Here is a 27,985-nt window from a genome sequence, read left to right as displayed (position 1 = left end):
TTCTTATTTTATATCTCTGTTTATAGAAATACACAGAAATGCATATAAGGAGTGTTCTGTTTATTAGTATCATTACTCAATAGAAAAAAACGGTTGAAAGACATGAACAAATATTTCACCTTAAAAGAAGTTGTAAATCTACACACACAGAATAAGGCAGGATTTCTACCATGTTGACAATCAAGAGGGCAGCTATGGTGACACCAGAGTATATACATGAGGAGAAGACAGATGCACCCACATGTCCTTAAGAAAATCCTCAATGAATCCCTGGAGGAAGCCTTTAGTAAGGAAGCAGTGCATTTTCTGTTTTGCTGTGGTTTGTTTGTTTGTTTTTCCCAATAGAAAGTGAGTCAATGGAAAGCCACATGATACTAGGTAACAAAATATGGGCTCTGAGTTCAGAAAAAACTGAATGACTCTTACTTACAAAATAATGACCATGAACAGACAAATTAACCTCTCCAACCTATAAACTGTGGACTCTAACTGTTCCTTCCTCCAAGCATTCTTAGATGATTAATGAGATTCCTGACTAACAGTAGAAACTGAGTCCCCATTTCATCTGCATCTAATCTCTTTGTGAGGAAGTAAGTTTTGAAATGAATATCAATGCATTTGTGTATGTGTGAAATCTATGATTTCTGCAGTAGAGCTACCACCAGTATATGCTAATGTTATTGAGAACTTGCATGGATGCTGCTGCTGCTGCTAAGTGCTTCAGTCGTGTCCGACTCTTCACGACCCCATGGACTGCAGCCTACCAGGCTCCTCCGTCCATGGGATTTTCTAGGCAAGAGTACTGGAGTGGGTTGCCATTGCCTTCTCTGTTGCATGGATGAAGGATCATTAATTCATTTACCCTTTGGGCTCACAAAGAGTTGGACATGACTGAGTGACTAAGCACAGCACAGCATGAGATTAGTAGCTTCAATCCCACTTTACAAGTAAACTGAGCACAGGGCACTGTGACTTCATTACACAGATGAGGAAATGATGGCACAGAGAGTTCAGATCACTGCCTGATGTCACACGGATGCTAATACAGATCCAAGGTTCAATCCCAGACCCTTGGGAGTCATGGTCTGTGTGCTTCACCCTCCACCGAATGACCTTCTGGTGCTGGAACAGTTCTCATGGGGTTAATGTGAGGATCAGGATTCAGTGCTTGTGAGACACTGGTACAATCTGAGCACACACGGTGCAAGGCATGATGGGTGTCACCCTGTCACCATCGGAACGTCCCAGACCAATGAGTCTGAATCTGGTGACTTTGAAAGAGAAGGACCCTGGGCACCTTCGTTTGGCGGTGGCTCCCCTTGGAACCAGTGCCCCCAAGAAAGCACCACAGCCACCATTTCAGGAAAAGACTTAGAAATGTGGTATTGACCATTATTACAACCATGCAGAACCTGATAGCTCAGTTGTCATGATGTATCTTACCTTGGTTAGATTTCATGAAATTAAAGTACACACAGACAAATGTGTGGACTTTTGATTTGTTTGTTTACTTATTGTGCCTAATATGAAAAAGAAAGTACAGAGTTCAAGTAGCAAAGCTGGCTGCCCCAGCACGTGTAACAGGGAGGGTCAAGACCATGGCCTTGGGGAAAATGCTGAGGGAGGAGATGGGGAGCTGCCTGCTTTGTGCACCCTGGAGGCACGAGGACTGGGGTGGAAGGAGCTGATGAGCTTGGAGACAGTGGTGGGAGAGGCTCCCCTGGACCCGCCCTGGGCCTTGCTCCCTGAGTAATAGCAGAATTCCTTGTTACAAAGTAGAGCTCTCTGTTTGCTCAGTGTTTGAAAAATTGTTACACAATAATGACGTAATAGGGGAAAAAACACATATGCACTGAGATAACCCAAATCCATAAAGCAAGCGGAGAATTTCAGTAACAATAGATGATTAAGGAAAGCTGACTCCTTCGGGGACCCTCTGTCACAAGTTCTTCCTGTCACAGCAGATGCCTGTTCTCCGAAACACACAGGAGGTGATGATGATAAAGTAGACTGCACACTTGAGGAGGAGAAGGAGGTAGGTGTAATAGGCAGAGGTGTTCATGAGCTGCAGCTGCAGGGTATCTAGGAGAAATCATCTGATTAGTTACCTGTTCTTTTGAAAGGTCAGTATACAGTAATGGGAGGAGGTCATACTTATTTCTGGTGACCTACTGTGAAGTGTTTCCCCTGCACCACCAAACCCCAAAGAAAACAAGTACAAGCATCATGAACACCAGCACTTCCAGGACAATTCAGAATCCAGTTGGCAATTCGAGTAAATCAACAACCTCAGCTAAATTCACTAGAATCTTCCAAAATGTTAAAAAAAAAAAAAAAAACAACGTTGTGTTTTTAAAGAATGAGTCCAAAGGGAAAAATATTTGTGATAAATAGCATTTAGCATTTTTTTGCCCCATCCCACATCTCTGAGTAATAATAACAGGTTATATTCATTAACGACTAATGAAATATCAAACAGTTATTTTGAGAGCTTTGCATGCAAAATTCTACTCTTATTTAAACTTTAAGATAACCTATGAAGTTATTGGGCTTCCCTGGTGGCTCAGATGGTAAAGAATCCACCTGCAATGCAGGAAACCTGGGTTCTGGGTTGGGAAGATCCCCTGGAGGAGGGCATGGCAACCCATTCCAGTATTCTTGCCTGGAGAATCCCAATGGAGAGAGGAGCCTGGTGGACTACAGTCCATGGGGTCACAAAGAGTTGGAACATGACTGAGTGACTAAGCGTAGCAGAGCATGAGATTATTAGTTTCAATCACATTTTGCAAGTAAACTGAGCACAGAGAAAAATAACTTGCCTGGGGTCACACATTTAGAAAGTACCAGAAACCACATTTCAATCCCAGCAACGTGACTTTGAAGAACACATTCTTAGCTGCTCTGTAATCCTGCAACTCCGTGTGCAATTAACATGCCAGACATCAAAGTTAAGCATAAATATCAAGTTGAATTGCTGATTTGGGAGGATCTGAGCCATTACATGCTGTGCATCAGTGAGGTTCCTAAGAAGGATACAAGCCATGGAAATCTGGTTGTGATACAGTGTAATGGGCAGAAGGTTTTGGTAAAGAGGACATTTTATCAAATAGAAGAAGGTCTTTAGTCCAAAATTCCTGAAACATCAGGAGCTTATGCCTCACCCACCCGTCTGTCTTGAATGTCTAACATCATGGCTGTGATGTTATAGGATAATTGCACTTATGTGCCTTTGAAGTTTTGCAAGAAATATATACTGTCAAAAAACAATTAACAGCACTGATGATGGGCCTGACTTGGCTACTCAATTAATCTCCAGACTGAGTTTCTTCCTGTGGAAATTTCTCTTTCCCATACTTCATCTTCATAGAGTCAGAACTCCGGAATCACTAGCATTTGGTATGGAAAGGCTCTCAGGAGGTGACCTGCTCATAACTTACTCCCCTTTGTCAGGTCAGGTATTAGCTGAGTTCTGGGGCCCCTGATACTTGGAATGGAGGAGGGATCAGCAGGACTAGAGCCAGAGATTCTAAATGCACTTGGAACCTTCATGTAGGGAGAAGGGGCCACCAACTAGTACTGATTCTGTGCCAGCTAAATGGATACCCTATTGGAGACACTCCACATATGTGATCTTATATCTCCAATAACTGAGTTCAGTGTATTATTGTTTCCAACTGGTATATGAGGGCAGTATTGCTCAGAAATGTAAGTAATTTACCAATTTTTCATGAAGCTAATAATAAAAGAACTGGGGACTGTGATATTCACAAGCCCATGCACTTAAAACCCCTGCCCGTGGGTTCATCCTGTCTCGGGACCCTGGCTTTGGGATTCTTACTCTGTATCTACCTCTAGGAGGAATAGAGAACTGAGTAAGTGTGTGAACCGTTGATTCAGATGGACTAAGTTGAATCCCCAGATCTAGCTGTATGACTTTGTACAAAGGACTGAACTAATTTTGGCACGTTGCCCTGATTGCAAAATGTTGGGAAAATATTGTACCACCTCATAGGAGTGGTTATGAGGAGCAAACAGAATATACGTGAACGATATAGCAACATACTTTGTGTATATCAAGCTCTCAGTGTTAGTTCATGTATTAGATGCAAACAAGGGCTAAAACTCAAATGTCTAGGAGCAACTTGATATCACATTTCTCTAGTCACTACAAACAAGAGCTACACAACTAAGTGAAGCCCACTGTCGAAATAATTCAGAACCTATGGCTGCATCCTCAAAACTCCAAAACCAACATTTACTGTGCTAAGATGACTCTTAGGGAATGATGGATTTACTTAAAATATGATGCCATCCATTCTGCAATATCCAGACTTTCTGGCTTTCTATCTTAAACCAAAGAAGTTCAAAAGTTAAGTTTATTTAGAGGCAAAAAGTGCTGTAACATGACACAAAGGCAAAACTTACTGCTTTCATCTTTCAGACACACTTTTGTAGAATTATTATCAGCAGTGACTTCTAAAGAAAGGAGAGCAAGTATTAATCAATTGTATTTTCAACTGTTCATATCTATTATTAGACAGTGGCACATATGTGATTAAGTATATGTGTGTTAATATATATGTATAAATAAGGTAAAGTTTGCTAGCACAAATAGGAGAGATACTCTGATTAAATGTATGAACTCCACAATTCCAGGAATAATTGCTTTTTCCTACCATTAAGCAGGGAATTTCAAGAGGTAGTTTGATCAGGAGAGAAACAATGCTGTAGGATTTCGTAAAGGCAAACATAGGCAAAAACTTACCGCTTTCATCTTTCAGACAAGCTTTTTTAGAACCAGTACTGGTAACTTCTAGAAACAATGGAAGCAAGTGTTAATCGGTTGTCCTTGCCCATTATTTTACAATGTGTACATATGTATGTAAAATGTGTGTGTCTGTGTATATATAATTATATATATGTATCTAATCCGCTGACAGTGAGACAGTAGAGATAGTCATTAAAACTATGACAATGAGCCCCACAATTCCAGATAATTGGTCTTTTGTACTTTTAGCCAGAGAAGTTCAAAAGATAAATAGATTAGAAAGGAAATAAAAGACTAAAGCATGACATAAAGGCAATCATCTACAAAAACTTACTGCTTTCATCGTTTAAACAGTCACTGGGAGAATCAGTGGTAGGGACCATTGAGCTGACAACTACAAGAAATTAAAAGAAGTATTAGTCAATTATTTGTGCCCATTATTTGACATTGTGTGTGTTCATACATGTGTCATTGTAATATATATATTTATATATATAGATAATCTGCTGAGAGAGACAGTTGTTAAAAATATGAGCCCTACAGTTCCAAAACTAGTTGGTCTGATTCCATGTAATTCATAGATTTCATTCGCATATGGTTTTCTACACATGGAAATGTTGAAGTTCATGAAGGCTACATTTTACCATAACTGGAGGGTAATACCCAATGGCATCTTATTTCCCTTCTGTATTCATAGCTCCTAGCACTGTGCTTACCACAAAGTAGGTGTTGGAGAAATACTTGTTGCAAAGACAAGTAATCAGGAAAAGCGGCTGCTCCATGACTTCAACACCCACTGCCGAGATGAAGAATTGCTACCAAATCAAAGTCATTCAAAGCTAGAATCCTTAAGGGAATCCCACGTTTGAAGGAGTTCGGCTAAGGCATATTTCCCATCAAGGAAAAGAAAGTAGCTGAAGCTTTCCAAAGCACACACATCCCCTGTATCCTTGGCTCATGGACATGAGTTTTCTGTAGTTGTGGGGCTTATGGGTATAACCAAAGCAATATTAATAAGGTTAATAGCTGAGTGACTGTAACTGGGCCAGGCACTAGCTTAACTCTTCACATGCATTATCTTCTTTAATCCTCCAGTGACATTGGAGTGATTTGTGTTTTGGAGGATTCCATGTTACAAAGGAGGAAATAAGAATTAGAGGGTAACTGGCAGAGAGTTGTTATCAGTGATACCCGTGGTGGCAGAGACAGCATTCAAAGGATGGTCGTTGGGGATTAAATGAGACAGAACGAGTGGAGAGTACCCTAAAAATAAGCTTTAGAAAGAGAAACTAACCTATGCAAAGACAACAGAATTCCACCATTGTGGACATTAAAAACATCTTCTAGAGATCTCAATTATTCTTAACAATGACCTTTTTATTACAGGAGCTCAGCATTTCTTTCCAGGGGTAAAAAAATAGATCAAATCACATTTTTAGTTATCTGACTTGATAAAACATGAAGTGAGAATTTTATTCATGAGTAAAGTCAAACAAAAATGCAACCATATTAGTACAAAATTTTTTTAAAAGATCATGGACTGTTGGATGGAGGAAAACAGTCACAGAAGTTGTTTGGTTTATCGCTTTTCTCCTGGATGGGTTCATGTCCACATGGATACGGTCTGGTATGCCTTTTATGCCCTCAGTGAGATCTTTCTTTCACTATAATCTAAAACGTGGATTTGAGGTATAAATGCTTTGGAGTAAATCCCAAGAATGAAAATACAAGTAGAGTCATGTTTTAATGTTAAAGTATCCTCAAGAACCGACTTTAATAAGTCTATTTCTTTCCTTATAATGATTTTATTCATTAAGAGGTAAATAGGGGCTTCCCTGGTGGCTCAGTGGTAAAGAGTCTGCCTGCCAATGCAGGAAGCATGGGTTTGATTCCTGATCTGAGAGGATCCCACATACCTTAGAGCAACTAAGCCCATGCACCACAACTATTGAGTCTGCACTCAAAACCCTGGGAGCTGCAACTACTGAGCCCATGTACCACAACTACTGAAGCCCACAAGCCCTAGAGCCCATGCTCTGCAACAAGAGAAACCACTGCAATGAGAAGCCCATGCCCTGCAACTAGAGAAAAGCCCGTGCAGCAATGAAGACCCAGCACAGCAAAACATAAAATAAATAAATTTTAAAAAATTATTAAAAGATAAATTTCTTATTACCATGCATTGATTGAGGTAGAAACAATAAAGAAACAAATTTTTGTAATAAACTTCATGTGTTTATGATAAGTTCAATTTCTCAGTAAAGGCTGGTTGGAAACTAGGACCAGATTAATTTTATTTCTCTTCAAAATCATTTCATCAGTCTGAACTTCCATGTTATATTCTTAGCTTTTATCAAAAACAAAAGCTTCTAAGAAACATTAGAAATCTGCTATAGAACGACATTAGCAGAAATGCCCTCATTATTTTTACTGCCATTAGAACGCCTTGCAAAGCATTTGTTTCAGAAATTGTGTCAGGTAAAACACATTATGAACTGGAGCTTCTCTCCAATATGGTAATTGTCACAGTGACTCATTTTTTCCTGATTACAAGAAAAATTAAAACCTAGTAGGACAATCAGAGCTGTGGTTACATTAGACTGCACTTAGCAAATTTGCTTCCTCTCTATTTGTAAGAGTAGAAATAACGATTTAGGGCTGTTTTTGTATTCTTACTTTTTATTAGTTTTAGGAAAGGATACAAATAGATTTGATGAATATGAGAATAAATACATCAATGTCATGCTTTGGAACGTTTTCTCTGGTGCTATTCTATTTGCTCTTCATCACAGCCCCAGGACAAAGCCAAGGCAAGTGTTCAAACCTAATTTGATCGTTGGACAAACTGAGGATCAGGGAAGAGATAGGTTTGCTTCAGAAATTCAGACTGGTGCCCAGTAAAAGTCTATGTACATTTGATTAAGCACGGGGTTCCCACTGCTTAAAAAGGGCTTCCTAACCACAGGGAAAAGCACAGAAATGATTCCTAATTAGGGACACTCTGGGGCATTTGGTCTGCTAGGTGAATACTGAGGATTTTCAGTCCAGAGTCCTGTGAGTTAGAGGACCACTGCCAGGGCCAACGCACTTCCAGCCCTCTGCCCAGCATCTGCATCACAGGGTCTCCTTTGCGACACCTTGTCTGAATCACAAGTAACCCTGAGTGATTGAGAAACAAGTATATTCTCTTGACTGTAGTGCATCCTTCTGGGAGAGTAATTCACCTGAGTGTGTTCATCCACACTCCCTCCAGGCCTGGCACGTGCTAGGGCTGCAATGAGTTTGTGAGAAGCGTTTTCCAATGGCAAGAAATGCATTCTTTATGTAGAATGAGAGTAAGTCTGTATACTTTAGCCTCACCCCATCTCTAATTACAAAATTTTAGCTTATCTTATGGTGGTATGTAAAATACAAATTTCAAAAACCTAAACACATAATAAAACCCCAGGAGTCTAATTATTCTACTTTTTGTTGAACTGCAATCTGCCTCCATCATACAAACACCGTTTTATCATTTAATAATTCATTGTTTTGGAATTGTACCTTGCGTAAAGCAGGATTAAAGTGACACTGACTTTATTTGCTGAGTAGAACATTCCCAAAAGATGCATACATGTTCTTATTTCTTGATCAGCCAAGGTCATCCACAGTGGAGATTTGTTATGTGCTAAGTTGCTAGATACTTTCACAGATGTTGTTTCCTTAAATCTATTCAACAACTTTAAGAAACATCACTATGATCTTAATATTTTGGAAGATGAAACCAAATCTGAAAAGGTTAAGTAAATTTTTTTTCATATTTATGTATCAAAGCCTATCCCACTTTAATTCTATGGGGGAAATAGCAGAACATTTATGCTACCATTAAATAAAACATCATTTTATAAAGACATTTGTTTGTTTTTCATTAATGCTTAACAGAAAAAGTGGTGTATTTTATTTGAAAAACAGTGTTCTTGGAGGTTATATTTACGTTTATTCACATACCTTCGTTTATCGAAGGAAAAAGAATCTCTTGATTAATTCCTCCTATATTTCTCTCGTGTTTGACGACACATATATGTTCTTTATCCATGGAGTTTTTGGTCACAGTCAGCCAGCTGAGCTTCATGTATGTGTCAGTGGTCTTCATGGTATTTCCCTGCTGGGATGGCAGAGCTCTGTCGCCATCCTTTTCTTTCCAATAAACCTTAATAATATCAGGGAAAAATTTCTCCAGAAGACAAAGATATGTTCCAGTCTTACTGTGGTTGATTTCAGCAATTGAAGGAAGAAAAATAGTGGGCTTGGGTGAAATGTCCGTAGCAAGGTTTCTATCTGTGGAGGAAAATAAAATATAATTAAAAAGAATCATTAGAGCAACACCAACATTTTGAGGTTTGGAAAAACCTAGCAATAATAAGGCTTCCCAGGTAGCCCAGTGGAAAAGAATCCACTGCCAATGCAGAAGACACAAGAGATGTGGATTCAATCTCCAGATTGGGAAGATGCCCTGGAGAAGGAAATAGCAACCCACTCCAGTATTCTTGCCTGGAAACTTTCATGGACAGAGGAGCCTGGCAGGCTACAGTCCATGGGGTCGCAAAGAGTCGGACACAAGTGCATGACTGAGGACAGCACAGCAAGTAGTCAAAGAAAAGCATCATTGAACCAGTGCTCACCATGTCCTTTCATCCACAATAGATTGGCAGATGCTTATTATTGTTCTCATCTTTGATGGAAAGAAAAGTTCAAGACTTCATGTAATTTGCCCAAAGTCACAGCTATTAAGTAGTAAAGCTAGATTATACCTTGACCTTCATTTTTCTCCATTTGTAAAGATGACGTATGACTTTTAAATACCCCATATCAAGGCTTCCAAAATTCATGAATACATTTATTGTTCTGTCAGCTTATTTTTTTGGTTTTTTGACCATACTATGCAGCATGCCGTGTCTTAGTTCCTGCACCATGGATTGAACCTGTGCCTCCTACAGTAGAAGTGCAAAGTCCCAACCGCTAGACTGCCGGGGAAATCCCGATTAAAATAAACAAATCTCTTTTGCTCTATCATAGTGGAGCCTCTTTTGGAGTGAATGGGTGGGTTGTGGGAATGGGGAAGGAGGAGGAGACCAGGTAACTGATGGTTTCTCTATCTGTGAGAATCTTTGATGCCTTCTAAACTACTTTCCTTTCCCATCTTGTCTTGTATTATAATTTATGCTCTCTTTGGCCAAATGACACATTCTCATGTTCTGAAACTCTGTGGAAACTCATTCTTCATTTAACTGATTCTGGGATGCACTATATTTATTTTACTCTCCACAAAAATAAACACCCAGAGAAGCTTATCATTTTTAAAAAGTGATATGCAGTTGCTTTTTAAAGTGGAGTCAGTGTCCACGGGTACGTGACAATGTATAAAGTTAACTTTTCTCTCCAAATGTGGGTCTCATGCCCAATTCTGAAGTGCTGGAATTCTCTTTATTTTTAATTCTATATAACCTCTCAATTTTACATCTGAACCACTCCAGATTTTTTAATAGAGCAGTATATTATTTACAGTGCCTTGAATATGGAAGCAAGATAGCTATATTTCTAAAACTTCTATTTAAAATGTATAATTAATCCCAAACTCCTAATTTGGGATTAACAGATAACACAATACTATATATAAAATAGATAAAACAATAAGGACCTACTGTATAGCACAGGGAACTATATCCAATATCTTGTAATAACCTTGTAATAATGGAAAACAACCTGAAAAAGACTATACACACACAGATACACACACACACACACACAAACATATAACTGAATCACTTTGCTGTACACCTGAAACTCACCCAATGTTGTAAATCAACTATACTTCCATTTTTAAAAAAGTATTATTTTCAGAAGAGCTTCCCCGGTGGCTCAGCGGTAAAGAATTCGCCTGCAATGCAGGAGACACAGGAAAACTAGATGCGATTCCTGGGTCGGGTAGATCCCCGGGAGGAGGAAATGGCAACCCACTTCAGTATTATTGCCTGGAGCATCCGCCAAAGGAGCCTGGTGGACTACAGTCCATGGGTTGCAAAGAGTCAGACATAACTGAAGCAACTGAGCACATTATTTTCAGAAATGCTCTTAAACTAAACTTATCAAGTAATGCATTTATCAGAATTTTGTCTCAATTCAGAAAGTGATCACCAAAAGCACATTTTATTTTGGAATTTCATCTAAAGTTTTATCTTCAGTAATAATACACAATATTTGACTCCCAGTGTCCGCCCTTAATTTGAACCTACCCTATAAGGCTGCTGAACTGCTTTGGAGCACCACTACTTGCTCTTTTTCCACCTACTGAGTAGAGTGTATATCCCAGCCAGGAATTGAACCTGTGCCGCCTGCAGTAGAAGGCGGAATCTTAACCATTGAACCACCAGGGAAACCCCTCATTGGGAAATATCTGAAGAAAAGAAAAATTTGACTTCTCACATGAGAAGAAAAGAATTATTCAGAATTTCTGCCTGTGCAGCAAAGCTCCTGATTCTTCTACTAAATCAGTAAACAGACAGTGTTGATTTTTTACTCATGCTGTAAATATAGTTGGGTCTTAATGTGTTTATTTTAATGTTATACATCTTCCTTTTAGAACAAGTGGTATTTTATTCTTATCATAGCAAGACACTGTATTTCTCCAACCATATACTATGTTGATATTAACGTGTTCTTTTTTTTCTTCTCATTTTTCTTTTATAAATTAGATAATTAGAACTATTTCATTTTAAAATAACAGTTTCAAATTCATGATATTTGCCTCTATATTTGACTTCACTTCTTGATCACTTTCTTTATAAACTAAAACTTTCTTCTGATAAATATGAGCATGAAGCCCAAGCTTATTGACTACATATTTTGGAGCCAATAAATATTGTTGTTAGAAATGATACCAATTAAGCTAAAGGATTAAGATTTAAACCACATAGAACAACAAGACATATAAAAAAATACATTTTAATCTAATTTTTCTTGCTAAGTAGACAAGAAGCTGCTAAAGAGAGACAAATCCCCCCCAATTCAATTTTGTGTGTGTGTGAGTGGACAGTAAGATAACTTTTCATTTGATGAGTCAGAAGTACAGCTGCACTCTCTGAAGAATGTCAGTTCTGTCAACAGTTTTGCAAAAAACTCCCTGCTGGATGCCATTTTCACTTTACATTTGAATAAACACCTATCCAGCACCTATGAGGTGTTAGCCAATGTGCTAAGTACTTTATTCACATTATCTCATTCAATTCTCCTACTACCCCTGCTGAATATACACTGTTATCCTATCTTATGGATTAGGAGACTGAGGCCAGAGAATCACCCCCATGTTCACATAAATAGTTAGTGGTGGGTCGGAAGCTCCAGGTCAGCCTGACTTGAAAACCCATGTCTTTTGAAAATACCCCTTCAGCATCAGAAAAGGAAACCTGTCAACTCACAAAACTTAGCTATAATGACAAGCTTCAGCCTTGGGCCAAACACTTTCATGACTATTACATATAATACATTATTGTTTAGTTTAGTTGCTAAGTCGTGTCCGACTCTTGCCACTCCATGGACAGTAGCCCGCCAGGCTCCTCTGTCCGTGGGATTTTCCAGGCAAGAATGCCACATGGGCCCTTTACTGGAGTCCACATGGATACAAAGCCAAATCCTATTACAATATTTGCACAATGTTGTCTACACACTCCTTTACTATATGGACTTGTAAAATCTCTCCTAAATTTAATCCCCAACCACATACCCATTTTTTGTGACTTTCATTCTCATTTAATTGTTCCTCACTTTCTCTCTATTACCTTGGAAAAAAAATTACATTCTCTGATACCTACCTGTGACGACAAGTTTTGTTCCAACATTGAAGTTTTTTATGTAATTATTACACAGTGATTTAAGCTGTATCAAAAACTTTAGACTAATTTAGCTTCATTGATTTCTTCAAATTCTAGTGAAATTATGATGGCTTGGAATTCAAGACACCAGGATTCTGGTCCTAGTTCATTTTGCTCCTAGCAAGTTCTGGGATTGAGTAAATCAAATAAGCTAAAGCTTTAGATGCTTCATTTATTTGTAAAAGATGATATTATTGTTAAGTCAATTGAATATCCTTATCACTGTTGCAGTGAGATCAAAACAAAACAAGAACTGAAGAGTGATTTGAATAAAAATAATATGGAGATAAGATACTATAAAAATTACTATATTATCATTATCATTATTGTCAGCATTTTTATTTCTGATAATTGTGTGGTCCAACATGACATTTTAATAGCATGGGACCCAACTTTGCATACATTGATAGGAATTCAGTGTTTGGAGTTTGCAATTAGATTTGTAGCAACTAATGACTTGTTTGCTTCACTCTATGCTGTAATATGTCTGCTGCTAAATCACTTCAATCGTGTCCGACTCTGTGCGACCCCATAGATGGCAGCCCACCAGGCTCCCCCGTCCCTGGGATTCTCCAGGCAGGAAGACTGGAGTGGGTTGCCATTTCCGTCTCCAGTGTATGAAAGTGAAAAGGGAAAGTGAAGTCGCTAAGTCTTTTCCGACTCAGCAACCACATGGTCTGGAGCCTACCAGGCTCCTCCATCCATGGGATTTTCCAGGCAAGAGTACTGGAGTGGGGTGCCATTGCCTTCTCCTTGTAATATGTCTAGAGCTCTCAAAACCATCATCACAGCTTTTCACATACCCAGTTAATAGCCAATCATTTGTTTATTCTTATTTACTGTATTTCCACGTTTAAGAAAGTCAAAGAGAACATTGGCTGAAGCAGTCAGTACATGGAACTTCTTCACTGGTGTTGTCCAAAATAAATGGCATTTTTACCCCCATTAATAGCACATCTACTGGCATTCCAAGCTTTTACCCGAAATTTCAGCCTCAATGCCCAAAGTTCAACTTGCAACTCTGGGCACTGAACCTTAACACAAAATGACTAAGAGAAATGACCTGGTCCAAATGAGGATGCCCGGTCCTCAAATCCTCCTATTGTCTCCTTGGATCATTAAAGCATTGCTTGCCTAACCTTACCTGCTGAGGGTCACCATCTGTGGATGACATTAAATGTGGCAGGACATAGCATCGATGTCCTGGGAGTATAAATGCATTTGTTTAAAGACCATTTCTTCCATTTTATAAAATGGATGTTGAAGGCAATGTCCCCTTTTTATTTATTTATTTTGCAATGTCCACTTTTTATTCCTCTTTCCTCCTAAAGACTCCTGCATTGAAGTTCTTTTCTAATTTTGGAGGGAAAAGCATATCATATTTGAAAATTTGGTGTGTTTATCAGTTAACAAAAAGTATGTATTCCACTACATTTTTTTTCTGCTTTCTTATTTCTTTTTCTTACTTGCTTCTTTTGTATTGAGATAGAACTGACACATATTCTGAATATTTAATAAATGCATATTCAATATGATTTACATGATCTTTTGGGCATAAAGAGAGGTCAATTCAATGCCATCATTAAAAGCAAAAACATTGTTTTCACATATAAGTAGCAATGCAAAGTATGCGCTATGACAACACTATGTTAATTGAAGGATCCAGATCAGACTACAGAGAGTAAATATTCAGGATATAAAAACATGACTTAATGTTTCTAATATCATGTGATGGTCCAGTCCACTTACTTCAGAATAAACAAGTCTCTGTGTGAGTGCAAAAGTCACTCAGTTATGTCTGACTCTTTGTGACCCTATGGACTATGCAATCCATGGAATTCTCTAGGCCAGAATACTCAAGTGGGTAGCCAGCCTTTCCCTTCTCCAGGAGATCTTCCCAACTCAGGGATCAAACCCAGGTCTCTCGCATTACAAGCAGATTCTTTACCAGCTGAGCCACAAGGGAATCCCTATTGGATTCCAAACTTTGCCAACAGTAACTAGTCATGTGACTTACAGCATTTAAGTGAACTCCTCTAAACCTCAGTTTCCTTATCTATGAAATGAGAATGAAAGGATTCCTGTTGAGGAAAAGACAAGGCATTGAAATACTTATCATGGTGCCTGGCCCTCAGTAAATATAGCTAATACTGACTAATATTAAAATTCTCTTTAATGGGATGGTTTCGAGGCCATTTCATTGGTCTTCCACCAAACAAAAAGTGTAGATTTTACAAGCGATAACTATTACATTGGGCTTCCCTGGTGGTTGAGTGTTAGAGTCTGCCGGCCAATGTAGGCGACAGGAGTTTGATCCCTGATTCAGGAAGATCCCCTGGAGAAAGAAATGGCAACCCATTCCAATATTCTTGCCTGGGAAACCCCATGGACAAAAGAGTCTGGAGGGCTACAGTTCATGGGGTCACAAAGGAGCCGGACATGACTTAATGACTCAACAACTATTCAATCAATTAAGAAAGGAAACAAGTTCATCAAGGTGTCCTGCCTCTCTGCAGCCACAGATCATAGAACATGGGTCCCCATTAAGCCAGAATTTCAAACACTTTTCCACTAGAATAGAAATGGTTTTAGTGTTATCCTTGTTCTATCTGTCATGTTCACACTTTTATCTCAAGAATCCAGCACAGAAACAATTCAATAAATATTTGCTGAGAGAATGAAAGAGCAAATGAGGATATGTATCCATGTACACCATTTTCAAGGACTTTGGAGCTGAAATGACTCTAGCTAACAAACCTGTCCATATCCAGGCAATTTATGGCTGATTCATGTTGAGGTTTGACAGAAAACAACAAAATTCTGTTAAGCAATTATCCTTCAGTTAAAAAAAAATAATTAATTAAAAAAAGAGATGCAATAGCTCAAGTTTTAAAGAATATCAGCCTACCTCTAAGAAGCTAGAGTAACAAGAAGTGAGATTTATCAAAGTTCTATAGTCTTTTACTATAGAATTTTTTTGCACTGCTATTAGGGATGAGGTGAAAACCTATAATATCTGTTTTGCAAGTTATTAGAATGGAGCAGTTTTATATCAAACTCTAGAGAAGAGTTAATTAAGAGAAGAGTGACTCACATAATAGACCATCTATAAGAAAAGGAACCTGAATCAAAAACTTACACTACCATAATAAGGAACATGATGATAATGGTATAAGAATATTGAAATATAAATGAAACAATAAAACTGAGTCCTCAGAATATTTTATTATCTAGCCTAAGCCTATTCTGTGTGTGTGTGCTTTCTAGAAGAAAAATTTCAAGTGCTTATAAGCAGAGGAAATAAACCATTTCCAAAGTAGTTTAGTTTCCACCAGTAGCTGAAAAATTGCTGTTTGTATTCTGAGGCCAAGAATGTGGCAGTCAGATAAGGAGGAATCCTAAATTGTTTTTCTCTAAAAAGCATCTGTCAGAAATTTCTTGGCTATCCAGGGGTTAGGATTTGGCACTTTCACTACCACGGTCTTGGGTTTGATCTCTGATTAGGGAACTAAGATCCCGCAAGCCCCCAAAATAAAATAAAATGAAAAGCATCTGTTAGTCTTTCATCACCAAGGTAAAAAATAGAAAAAAATTACTTACCATGGAGAGCTATTATGAGCTTAGTTCCTTTTCCAAATATCTTCTTTCATGCTGAGCCATTACCCTGGTTGAAGCTCCTACAATAATCTCAGCCTTCACCTACCTTCATGACATGACTAGCAGTTAAAAACTTTGTACTGACAATTTGATTTTCTGGGTTCTTTTGGAACTTCTTGAACATAGGTTTTGTGGTATTTGATGTTTTATTAGTTTTCCTCAGATAAATGGACCCAAATATCTGTGTTTCCACGGAGGAGAAATCATTGAAAACACTGATAATAGATGAAAAGTGTAAAAGCAAGAAAAGAACATATCATTGGCACCAAACAGTTAACTTTTGGCCTTTCTAAATTTCCAGGAATAGTATTCAAAGAATTAACGACTTTTTTTTTTCCAGATGTTCAGCTCTGTTGAAAGGGCTCAGAGTTTACATCAAAGGAAAGGCCCTTCTGTTCCCACAAACACCAGGGCTGCTCCATTAGCAATTTAGGAATGTATTTCTGAAAACAGGAAACTCTTCAGTAACTGAAAATACAAATACGCCAACACAAGTGTACTTGAGAAATGTGAACAAAGTTCTCCATTTGTTGAATAATGTAATTCTTTACCACGACAATGCAAGATGAGAAAATATGTCCTACGATGACTTACTATTTTTCCTAGAATAAAGGAAGAAATTTGCAGAATTTTATCTGCTTTGAGATTAGATGCCTTACTAAAACTAAAACTTGAAAACAATATCCATTTCTCTGACATGTTGAAAGAAGACTCTTAGAGGCTGTTCTGTAATCTCAAGCCACTCACCTTAGATCAGGAGAAAAAGAAATAGCCAGAAGCAACTGAGTGCTTCTCTGAGCACAGATGAACAGTCCATCTGCCAGCATCCAGACAGGACAGGCCCTGAGATTCCCATGTCCATGGCAGATCCACCCAGTCCTGGCCTGATGCCCATGAGCACTCAATGCCTCTGCCCTGAGGATGAAAGTAAGAGGAGATCATGGTAAGCAGCTGTCCACTCACAGCACCCAACACAATAGAAAAGGATGAGAGACCTAGATGAAAATCATATTTAGAAAGGAGTCTTTTTTTAAGGGCTTCCCTGGTGGCTCACATGGTAAAGAATCTGCCTGTAATGCAGGAGACCTGGATTCGATCCCCAGGTTGGGAAGATCTGGAGGAGGAAACAGCAACCCACTCCAGTTCTTGCCTGTAGAATCCCCATGGAAAAAGGAGCCTGGCAGGCTACAGTGCATGGGGTTGCAAAGAGTTGGACATGACTGAGTGACTAAGCACATCTCATCTCTTTTTTTTTAATTGAGAATTCTGGGTTATTAGTACTTGGGGCTGACATATACTCTCTGCATCTATTATAGACATGCGTGATGCCCACTCATCTCCTTTTTGAAATCTTGTCTTCTGTTTTTCCTTATTCTAAGACCGTGAGCAGAATTGTCAGAAGCTTTAGGAGTTGTCTGTATTCCAAGACCCATGAAGGATTTAAGTAGTAAACTGTAAAAGAATAGGTAAACAGTTATAAAATCTTTGATTATATTTACAAAATAATACAAGACATATGAAGAAAACAGTACAGGATTTTGCTAAAGGGCTGAAAAACACCTCCATAAGTGGAGGGACATATCATATTCATGAAAGAAAAACTCCATATCATAAACATGCAAATCCTTCCTAAAATCACATGAATTGACTGTAATTCCAAAAAGAGTTAAGATAAACTTTATTTGTTGTTGTTGTATGTTGGACCTGGGGTAACTGCTCTTGGCCGAGTTACCCCAGGTCCAAGGAGCAGCGGCTGCGTGGGCACAGGAGGGCCGAGAGGAGTTACTCCACATTCAAGGTCAGGAGGGGCCATCGTGATTAGATACCCCTTGTCCAAGGTAAAAAGCAACGGCTGCACTTTGCTGGAGCAACCATGAAGAGATACCCCACGTTCAAGATAAGAGAAACCCAAGTAAGACGGTAGGTGTTGCAAGAGGGCATCAGAGAGCAGACGCGCTGAAACTATAACTACAGAAAACTAGCTAACCTGATCACACGGACCACAGCCTTGTCTAACTCAGTGAAACTAAGCCATGCCATGTGGGGCCACCCAAGACGAATGGGTCATGGTGGAGAGGTTGGAGAGAACGTGGTCCACTGGAGAAGGGCATGGCAAATCACTTCAGTATTCTTGCCTTGAGAACCCCATGAACAGTATGAAAAGGCAAAAAGATAGGACACTGAAAGATGAACTCCCCAGGTAGGTAGGTGCCCAATATGCTACTGGAGATCAGTGGAGAAATAACTCCAGAAAGAATGATGGGATGGAGCCAAGGTAAAAACTATACCCAGCTGTGGATGTGACTGGTGATAGAAGCAAAGTCCGATGCTGTAAAGAGCAATATTGCATAGGAACCTGGAATGTTACGTCCATGAATCAAGGCAAATTGGAAGTGGTCAAACAGGAGATGGCAAGAGTGAACATCGACATTCTAGGAATCAGCGAACTAAAATGGACTAGAATGGGTGAATTTAACTCAGATGACCATTATATCTACTACTGTGGGCAGGAATCCCTCAGCAGAAATGGAGTAGCCATCATGGTCAACAAAAGAGTCTGAAATGCAGTACTTGGATGCAATCTCAAAAACGACAGGATGATCTCTATTCGTTTCCAAGGCAAACCATTCAATATCACGGTAATCCAAGTCTATGCCCTGAACAGTAACGCTGAAGAAGCTGAACTTGAACGGTTCTATGAAGACCTACAAGACCTTTAAGAAGTAACACCCAAAAAAGATGTCCTTTTCATTATAGGGGACTGGAATGCAAAAGTAGGAAATCAGGAAACACCTGGAGTAACAGGCAAATTTGAACTTGGAGTACAGAATGAAGCAGAGCAGAGGCTAACAGAGTTTTGCCAAGAGAACGCACTGGTCATAGCAAACACCCTCTTCCAAAAACACAAGAGAAGACTCTACACATGGACATCACCAGATGGTCAACATCGAAATCAGATTGATTATATTCTTTGCAGCCAAAGATGGAGAAGCTCTATACAGTCAGCAAAAACAAGACCGGGAGCTGACTGTGGCTCAGATCATGAAATCTTTATTGTCAAATTCAGACTTACATTGAAGAAAGCAGGGAAAACTAGTAGACCATTCAGCTATGACCTAAATCAAATCCCTTATGATTATACAGTGGAAATGATGAATAGATTTAAGGGGCTAGATCTGATAGACAGAGTGCCTGATGAACTATGGATAGAGGTTCGTGACATTCTACAGGAAACAGGGATCAAGACCATCCCCATGGAAAAGAAATGCAAAAAAGCAAAATGGCTTTCTGAGGAGACCTTACAAATAGCTGGGAAAAGAAGAGAAGCTAAAAGCAAAGGAGAAAAGGAAAGATATTCCCATCTGAATGCGAGTTCCAAAGAATAGCAAGGAGAGATAAGAACGCCTTCCTCAGTGATCAGTGCAAAGAAATAGAGGAAAACAACAGAATGGGAAAGAATAGAGATCTCTTCAAGAAAATTAGAGATACCAAGGGAACATTTCATGCAAAGATGGGCTGAGTAAAGGACAGAAATTGTATGGACCTAACAGAAGCAGAAGATATTAAGAAGAGGTGACAAGAATACACAGAAGAACTGTACAAAAAAGATCTTCACGACCCAGATAATCACGATGGTGTGATCACTCACCTAGAGCCAGACATCCTGGAATGTGAAGTCAAGTGGGCCTTAGAAAGCATCACTACGAACAAAGCTAGTGGAGGTGATGGAATTCCAGCTGAGCTATTTCAGATCCTCAAAGATGATGCTGTGAAAGTGCTTCACTCAATATGCCAGCAAATCTGGAAAACTCAGCAGTGGCCACAGGACCGGAAAATGTCAGTTTTCGTTCCAATCTCAAAGAAAGGCAATGCCAAAGAATGCTCAAACTACTGCACAATTACACTCATCTCACACGCTAGTAAAGTAATGCTCAAAATTCTCCAAGCCAGGCTTCAGCAATATGTGAACCGTGAACTTCCAGATGTTCAAGCTGGTTTTAGAAAAGGCAGAGGAACCAGACATCAAATTGCCAACAACCACTGGATCATCGAAAAAGCAAGAGAGTTCCAGAAAAACATCTATTTCTGCTTTATTGACTATGCCAAAACCTTTCATTGTGTGGATCACAATAAACTGTGGAAAATTCTGAAAGAGATGGGAATACCAGACCATCTGACCTGTCTCTTGAGAAACCTGTATGCAGGTCAGGAAGCAACAGTTAGAACTGGACATAGAACAACAGTCTGGTTCCAAATAGGAAAAGGAGTCCGTCAAGGCTGTATATTGTCACTCTGCTTATTTAACTTGTATGCAGAGTACATCATGAGAAACGCTGGGCTGGAAGAAACACAAGCTGGAATCAAGATTGCCGGGAGAAATATCAATAACCTCAGATATGCAGATGACACCACCCTTATGGCAGAAAGCGAAGAAGAACTAAAGATCCTCTTGATGAAAGTGAAAGAGGAGAGTGAAAAGTTGGCTTAAAACTCAACATTCAGAAAACTAAGATCATGGCATCTGGTCCCATCACTCCATGGGAAATAGATGGGGAAACAGTGGAAACAGTGTCAGACTTTACTTTTTTGGGCTCCAGAATCACTGCTGATGGTGACTGCAGCCATGAAATTAAAAGACGCTTACTCCTTGGAAGGAAGGTTATGACCAACCTAGATAGCATATTGAAAAGCAGAGACATTACTTTGACAACAAAGGTCCATCTAGTCAAGGCTATGGTTTTTCCAGTAGTCATGTATGGATGTGAGAGTTGGACGGTGAAGAAAGCTGAGTGCTGAAGAATTGATGCTTTTGAAGTGTGGTGTTGGAGAAGACTCTTGAGAGCCCCTTGGACTGCAAGGAGATCCAATCAGTCTGTCCTAAAGGAGATCAGTCCTGGGTGTTCATTGGAAGGACTGATGTTGAAGCTGAAACTCCTATACTTTGGCCACCTCATGCGAAGGGTTGACTCATTGGAAAAGACCCTAATGCTGGGAAGGATTGGAGGCAGGAAGGGAAGAGGACGACAAAGAATGAGATGGTTGGATGGCATCACCGACTCGATGGACATGGGTTTGGGTAAACTCTGAGAGCTGGTGATGGACAGGGAGGTCTGCCATGCTGCGATTGATGGGGTCGCAAAGAGTCGGACATGACAGAGTGACTGAACTGAACTGAACTGAACTGTTGTATGTTGCAAGGATTGGGGTTGAGCTAATTATGTTGTAAGAATTTTGAAACATAAATGAAACAGAAGTCCTACAGAAAACACTCCAAGCATACATTAATGTGTAAATATGATCAGGAATTTTAAATTGTAGGGAAATGAGAGATTATTTTAAAACTGGTTTTGAGCTACTGATCATTTGTTGGGAGAACAAAAATAGCTCTTTATCAAATACCATATAAATTTGTTGCTGTTGTTCAGTTGCTAAGTCATGTTTGACTCTTTGCAACCCCATGGACTACAGCACACCAGGCTCTTCTGACCTCCACTATTTCCCAGAGTTTGTACAGTACATCGAGTCAACATTGGTATCTAAACATCTCATCCTTTGCTGCCCCCCGCTCCTTTTGTCTTCAATCTTTCCCAGCATCGGGTTCTTTTCCAACGAGTCAACTCTTTGCATCAGGTGGCCAAAGTATTGGAGGTTCAGCTTCAGTATCAGTCCTTCCAATGAAGATTCAGGGTTGATTTCCTTTGCTGCTAAGTTGCTTCAGTCGTGTCCAACTCTGTGCGCCCCCATAGACGGCAGCCCAGCAGGCTCCCCGGTCCCTGGGATTCTCCAGGCAAGAACGCTGGAGTGGGTTGCAATTTCCTTCTCCAAAGCATGAAAGTGAAAAGTGAAGGTGAAGTCGCTCAGTCATATTCGACTCTTCGAGATCCCATGGAATGCAGCCTACCAGGCTCCTCCGTCTATGGGATTTTCCAGGCAAGAGTACTGGAGTGGGGTGCCATTGCCTTCTCCATTTCCTTTCGTATTGACTGGTTTGATCTCCTTGCTGTCCAAGTGATTTGAAGTGTCTTCTCTAGCACCACAATTCGAAAGCATCAATTCTTGGGCACTCAACCTTATTTATGATCCAACTGTCACATCCATACATGACTACTAGAAAAATTATTGCTTTGACTATACAGATTTTGTTGGCAAAGTGATGTCTCTGCTTTTTAATATGCTATCTGGGTTAGCCATAGTTTTCTTTCCAAGTAGCAAGTGTCTTTTAATTTCATGCCTAAAGTGACAGTCTGCAGTGATTTTGGAGTCCAAAAAAATAAATTCTGTCCCTGCTTCCAATTTTTCTCCTTCTATTTGCCATGAAGTAATGGGACCAGATGCTATGATCTTCATTTTTGAATGTTGAAAAAGCCAGCTTTTTTGCTCTCCTCTTTCACACTCATCAAGAGACTATTTAGATTTTCTTCACTTTCTGTCATTAGAGTGGAATCATCTGAATATCTGAGGTTGTTGGTAATTCTCCCAGCAGTCTTGACTACAGCTTGTGCTTCATCCAGCCTGGCATTTCCCAGGATGTACTCTGCATATAAGTTAAATAAGCAGGGTAACAATATACAGCCTTTCAATACGCCTTTACTAATTTTGAAACAGTCAGTTGTTTCATGTCCAGTTCTAACTCTTGCTTCTTGACCCACATACAAGTTTCTCAGGAGGCAGGTCTGCTATTCCCATCTCTTTGAGAATTTTCCACAGCTTTTTGTGATCCACACAAAGGTTTTAGCATAGTCAGTGAAGCAGAAGTAGGTGTTTTTCTGGAATTCTCCTGCTTTCTCTATGATCCAATGAATGTTAGCAATTTGATCTCTGGTTCCTCCACCTTTTCTTAACCTAGCCTATACACCTGAAAGTACTAGGTTTATATTAAAAAGCATCTAGCAATGTGAGCTAGAAGGAACAAGTAAGGAGATTGGTTGGATCTTCGGGTAGAGAAACTTGGAATGAGAAGATGGAAAGAGACATCTTTGGCTTTCCAGGTGACTCAGCAGTAAGGAATCTACCTGCCAATGCAGGAAATGTGGGTTTGATCCCTGGGTTAGGAAGATCCCCTGGAGAAGGAAATGGCAACCCACTCCAGTATTCTTCCTGGGAAACCCCATGGAAAGAGGAACCTGGCAGGCTACAGTCCATGGGGTTGCAAAGAGTCAGACGTGACTTAACGACTAAACATTAGGAGACCTCATTACTTAATATTTAATTTTTGATGATGCGGTGGGAAGTGTTCCTTCCTCTTTGATATTTTTGGAATATTTTGAGACAGATGTTCTTTTATAAATATTCAGTTCAGTTTAGTCGCTCAGTCGTGTCCGACTCTTTGCGACCCCATCAATCGCAGCACGGCAGGCCTCCCTGTCCATCACCAACTCCCGGAGTCCACCTAAACCCATGTCCATCGAGTCGGTGATGCCACCCAACCATCTCATCCTCTGTCGTCCCCTTCTCCTCCTGCCTTCAATCTTTCCCATTATCGGGGTATTTTCCAATGAGTCAGCTCTTCGCATCAGGCGGCCAAAGTATTGGAGTTTCAGCTTCAACATCAGTCCTTCCAATGAACATCCAGGACTGATCTCCTTTAGGATGGACTGGTTGGATCTCCTTGCAGTCCAAGGGACTCTCAAGAGTCTTCTCCAACACCACACTTCAAAAGCATCAATTCTTCGGCACTCAGCTTTCTTCACCGTCCAACTCTCACATCCATACATGACTACTGGAAAAACCATAGCCTTGACTAGACAGACCTTTGTTGTCAAAGTAATGTCTCTGCTTTTCAACATGCTATCTAGGTTGGTCATAACCTTCCTTCCAAGGAGTGAGCATCTTTTAATTTCATGGCTGCAATCACCATCAATGGTGACTTTGGAGCCCCCAAAAATAAAGTCTGACACTGTTTCCACTGTTCCCCCATCTATTTCCCATGAAGTGATGGGACCAGATGCCATGATCTTAGTTTTCTGAATGTTGATTTTAAGCCAACTTTTTCACTCTCCTCTTTCACTTTCATCAAGAGGATCTTTAGTTCTTCTTTGCTTTCTGCCATAAGAGTGGTGTCATCTGCATATCTGAGGTTATTGATATTTCCCCAGGCAATCTTGATTCCAGCTTGTGTTTCTTCCAGCCCAGCGTTTCTCATGATGTACTCTGCATAGAAATTAAATAAGCAGGGTGACAATATACAGCCTTGATGTACTCCTTTTCCTATTTGGAACCAGTCTATTGTTCCATGTCCAGTTCTAACTGTTGCTTCCTGACCTGCATACAGGTTTCTCAAGAGACAGGTCAGACGGTCTGGTATTCACATCTCTTTCAGAATTTTCCACAGTTTATTGTGATCCACACAGTGAAAGGTTTTGGCGTAGTCAATAAAGCAGAAATAGATGTTTTTCTGGAACTCTCTTGCTTTTTCGATGATCCAGTGGATATTGGCAATTTGATGTCTGGTTCCTCTGTGTTTTCTAAAACCAGCTTGAACATCTCAAAATTCACAGTTCACGGTTCATAAATATTAGGTGGATATTTATTAGGTTCATAAATATTAGCTTATAAACATTAGGTGGAATTAATCTGAGAAGCTCTCTGGTCCTAGACTTTTGTTTTAGAATGCTTTTGATTACTGATGCAGTTTCATTTCTGATAATGTATTTATCTCTTCTATTTCTTCCTGGTTAAGTGGAGGGATTTTACATTTCTAGGAATTTATCCATTTATTCTAGATTGTCTGTTTTCTTGCATGGCATATGATTATTTGCAGTAATGTCTTATTATCTTTTGTATTTTGATGGCGTCAATTGCAATTTCTTCTATTTCATGTCTAATTTTTCATATTTGAGATTTCTCTCTTTTTAACTTGTTAAGTTTGTTTTTCCAATTTGTCTTTTCAAATAACCAGTTCTTAATATCACTGATATTTTCTATTGTTTTTTTTTAGGCTCTATTTTATTTATATCTGCTCTGATCTTTATTATTCTTTCCTTCTACTTACTTTTAGGTTTGTTTGTTCTTATTTTCTCTAGTTCTTTTAGGTGTTAGTTTAGGCTGTTTATTCAGGTTGTTCTTGTCTCCTGAGGTAGGCTTGTATCACTATAAATCTCTGTCTTAGAACTGCTTTTGCTGTGTGCCACAGATTTTTATGGTGTTCTTCTATTTTGGGGTTTCCCTTATAGCTCAGTTGGAAAAGAAGCCATCTGAAAAGCAGGAGACCCCACTTCGATTCCTGAGTCAGGAAGATCCACTGGAGAAGGGATAGGCTACCCACTCCAGTCTTCTTGGGCTTCCCTTGTTGCTCAGCTGGTAAAGAATCCACCCACACCGTAGGACACCTGGGTTTGATCCCTGGGTTGGAAAGATCCCCTGGAGAAGGGAAAAGCTACCCACTCCCATGTTCTGGCCTGGACAATTCCATGGACTGCATAGTCCATGGGGTCACAAAGAGTTAGACATGACTGAGTGACTTTCACTTCACTCACTTCCATTTTTTTTGTCTTCAAACAAGTATTTTTTATTTTCTCTGATTTCTTTGGTCACACACAGGTTGTGTATAGCATACTTTTTATCCTACATGTGATTGTGATTGTGTTTCTTGTGTGTACAGAGTGACTGGCACCTCTAGTTGTGCCTTTGGAGAAATTGGCCTGTATAAGCAGATAGAGAGTGGAAGAGGAGGGAGAGAACAAGGACCCTGTGAGCATATGAAAAGGTAGTTATCACTATATGATGATGAAAAACAGTGGTGTAATGATGTATTTGTCAGTAATTGGGGAAGAAACTGGATCTCCATATTAGGATTGCTACCTTACCCCCATACATAGAAATTGAAATCACAGCAGATCAAAGAAACAAATGTGCAGGACAAAATCTTACCACCACTGGAAAAATCTAAATTAAAATATATTTCATGCTTCAGACTGTCCTAAAGCTGCAAGTAGTTAAACCATATGGTTGCTGATCAGATCAAGTTCAGTTCAGTTGCTCAGTCATCTCCAACTCTTTGTGACCCCATGGACTGCAGTCCACCAGGCTTCCCTGTCCATCACCAACTCCCAGAGCTTGCTGAGCAGTAAAGCAAGTTAAAGTTGGTGCATTTACTAGCCAATCCTATCTTCCCTGCAGTCATAGAAGTGGAAGGACCTGAAGCTTTGACTTGTGGTTGTGGAGTTATCATGGACAAATATGATGACCTGGGAGACCAGCAGTGCCCAGGGGTGCAATAAGAGAGGAGGGGCTTCTTGGTTTGGAGGAAGTTCACAAGCACTCTTCTAGAATGCACTCCTGTGTCAGGCTGGGAACTGGCCCATTTCAAAGGGAGACATACCATGTTATCTGTTACCAGACAGACCAGTTTTGGCTATGGGCTGAACTTCAAAAGAAGGTGTAAGTAGAATACCATGGTTGGCTTACCTAAAACAATCACTTTTTTCCTACACTTTCACTATGTTAGTCATGCCCTAGTTGGTTATATGAGGAAAATATCTATTTGTCCAAAAAAAATATCAGATACCAGCTTGAGGCTTAGGAAGTCTCAAGTTTTCATTCCATCATTTCTTATTTTTCATATTCCTGAATAATGAAGATACTCCATCCCCAGCCATTTTCTCTAGATAATGATGGAATTAATGATTCCATATTGTCTAGCCTTTCCATTTTGCTCTTCTAAATGTCTCTCTTAAGAGATCAATCCTAGATGCCCTGTTTGTCCTAAAGAAAAAATTATATGAACTCTACCAGTTCCTAGGAGAGTGAGGATATGCTGCCTGCTAGAATGCTTGCTTACAGCCTGGGGGTGAAGGTCTGTTTTCAGGAAAAACTGGCTGTTGTGGAGAGGGAAGAGGTGGCCATGGAATATATAAGTTCGGAAATGGGCATTGAGCTCAGGGTTTCTCTTTGTTCAGAGCAAAGAAAATTTGGGGGAAGAAGTGAGGCAGGGCTTGTTACCAGAGCTGCACTTGGCAGCCGCAAGTAAAATTTCCAGTGCAGTGTACAGGAAGTCTGAACCGACGTGCTTATCCCAGACAGCACAGTAGTACATGCCAGAATCACTGTGCTCCAGATTTAGGATTGCAAATCTATAGCTGCTTCCTGTGCCTTTATAAACGTGGTATTTCGCTTTTTTGACTCCTGATTCGAACTCAATCTTGGAGTAGTAGACATCGTAGTAGAAAAGGCGTCGGGGAGCCATCCCATCCTGTTGTTTGTACAGGTGGATATATGCAGCATCTTGTGTAAGATCGCAAGTGAAAGAAGCAGTCTCCCAAGTCTTGCTAGTGACTGACATCTGGGCCCCTTTTGCATTGGAAGATACCTGAGTGACTGCAATGGGAAAAGCAACAAAAAATAATGATGAAGAGGAAACACCAATTTCTTAGTATGACCCTTCCCCGCCCCCACCGATGCCACACAATACAGAAAAATCTACTGAGCATCCAGGCAATACACTTACCAAGAGCCAAGAAAACCAAAAGCCGCACTAGGGCCTGCAACATGCTTGGGACAGTGAGCTAGACTGGGGTTTTCAGCAGATGTGACAAGCAGGGGAGTCAAGGAGGATCTTTCTTAAAAACCACCAGGCTGAGCCCAGAGGGGGTGGTGTCGGAAGAGGCCAGGGGTGGAGCTGTGCCTCTCTGCTGGGAACACCTCCCCCACCCAG

At 39.9% G+C, this 27,985-nt stretch overlaps 1 gene segment (V, D, J or C); it reads right to left on the bottom strand.

The window, feature by feature from the left end:
* Nucleotides 1-39: 39 nt before the first annotated feature.
* LOC145524693 (T cell receptor gamma constant 2-like) lies at nucleotides 40-27,865 on the bottom strand. The segment is given in 8 exon segments: nucleotides 40-2,082; nucleotides 4,426-4,476; nucleotides 4,766-4,813; nucleotides 5,103-5,162; nucleotides 8,756-9,085; nucleotides 12,616-12,679; nucleotides 27,353-27,648; nucleotides 27,779-27,865. Coding segments are annotated over 8 exon segments (1,035 nt in total).
* Between the last annotated feature and the right edge of the window lie 120 nt (nucleotides 27,866-27,985).

The sequence above is a fragment of the Giraffa tippelskirchi genome, chromosome 10, assembly GCF_054371585.1.
Source record: "Giraffa tippelskirchi isolate mGirTip1 chromosome 10, T2T-mGirTip1v1.2.pri, whole genome shotgun sequence".
Classification (NCBI taxonomy): Eukaryota; Metazoa; Chordata; class Mammalia; order Artiodactyla; family Giraffidae; genus Giraffa; species Giraffa tippelskirchi.
This window is presented reverse-complemented; position numbering and strand designations above follow the sequence as displayed.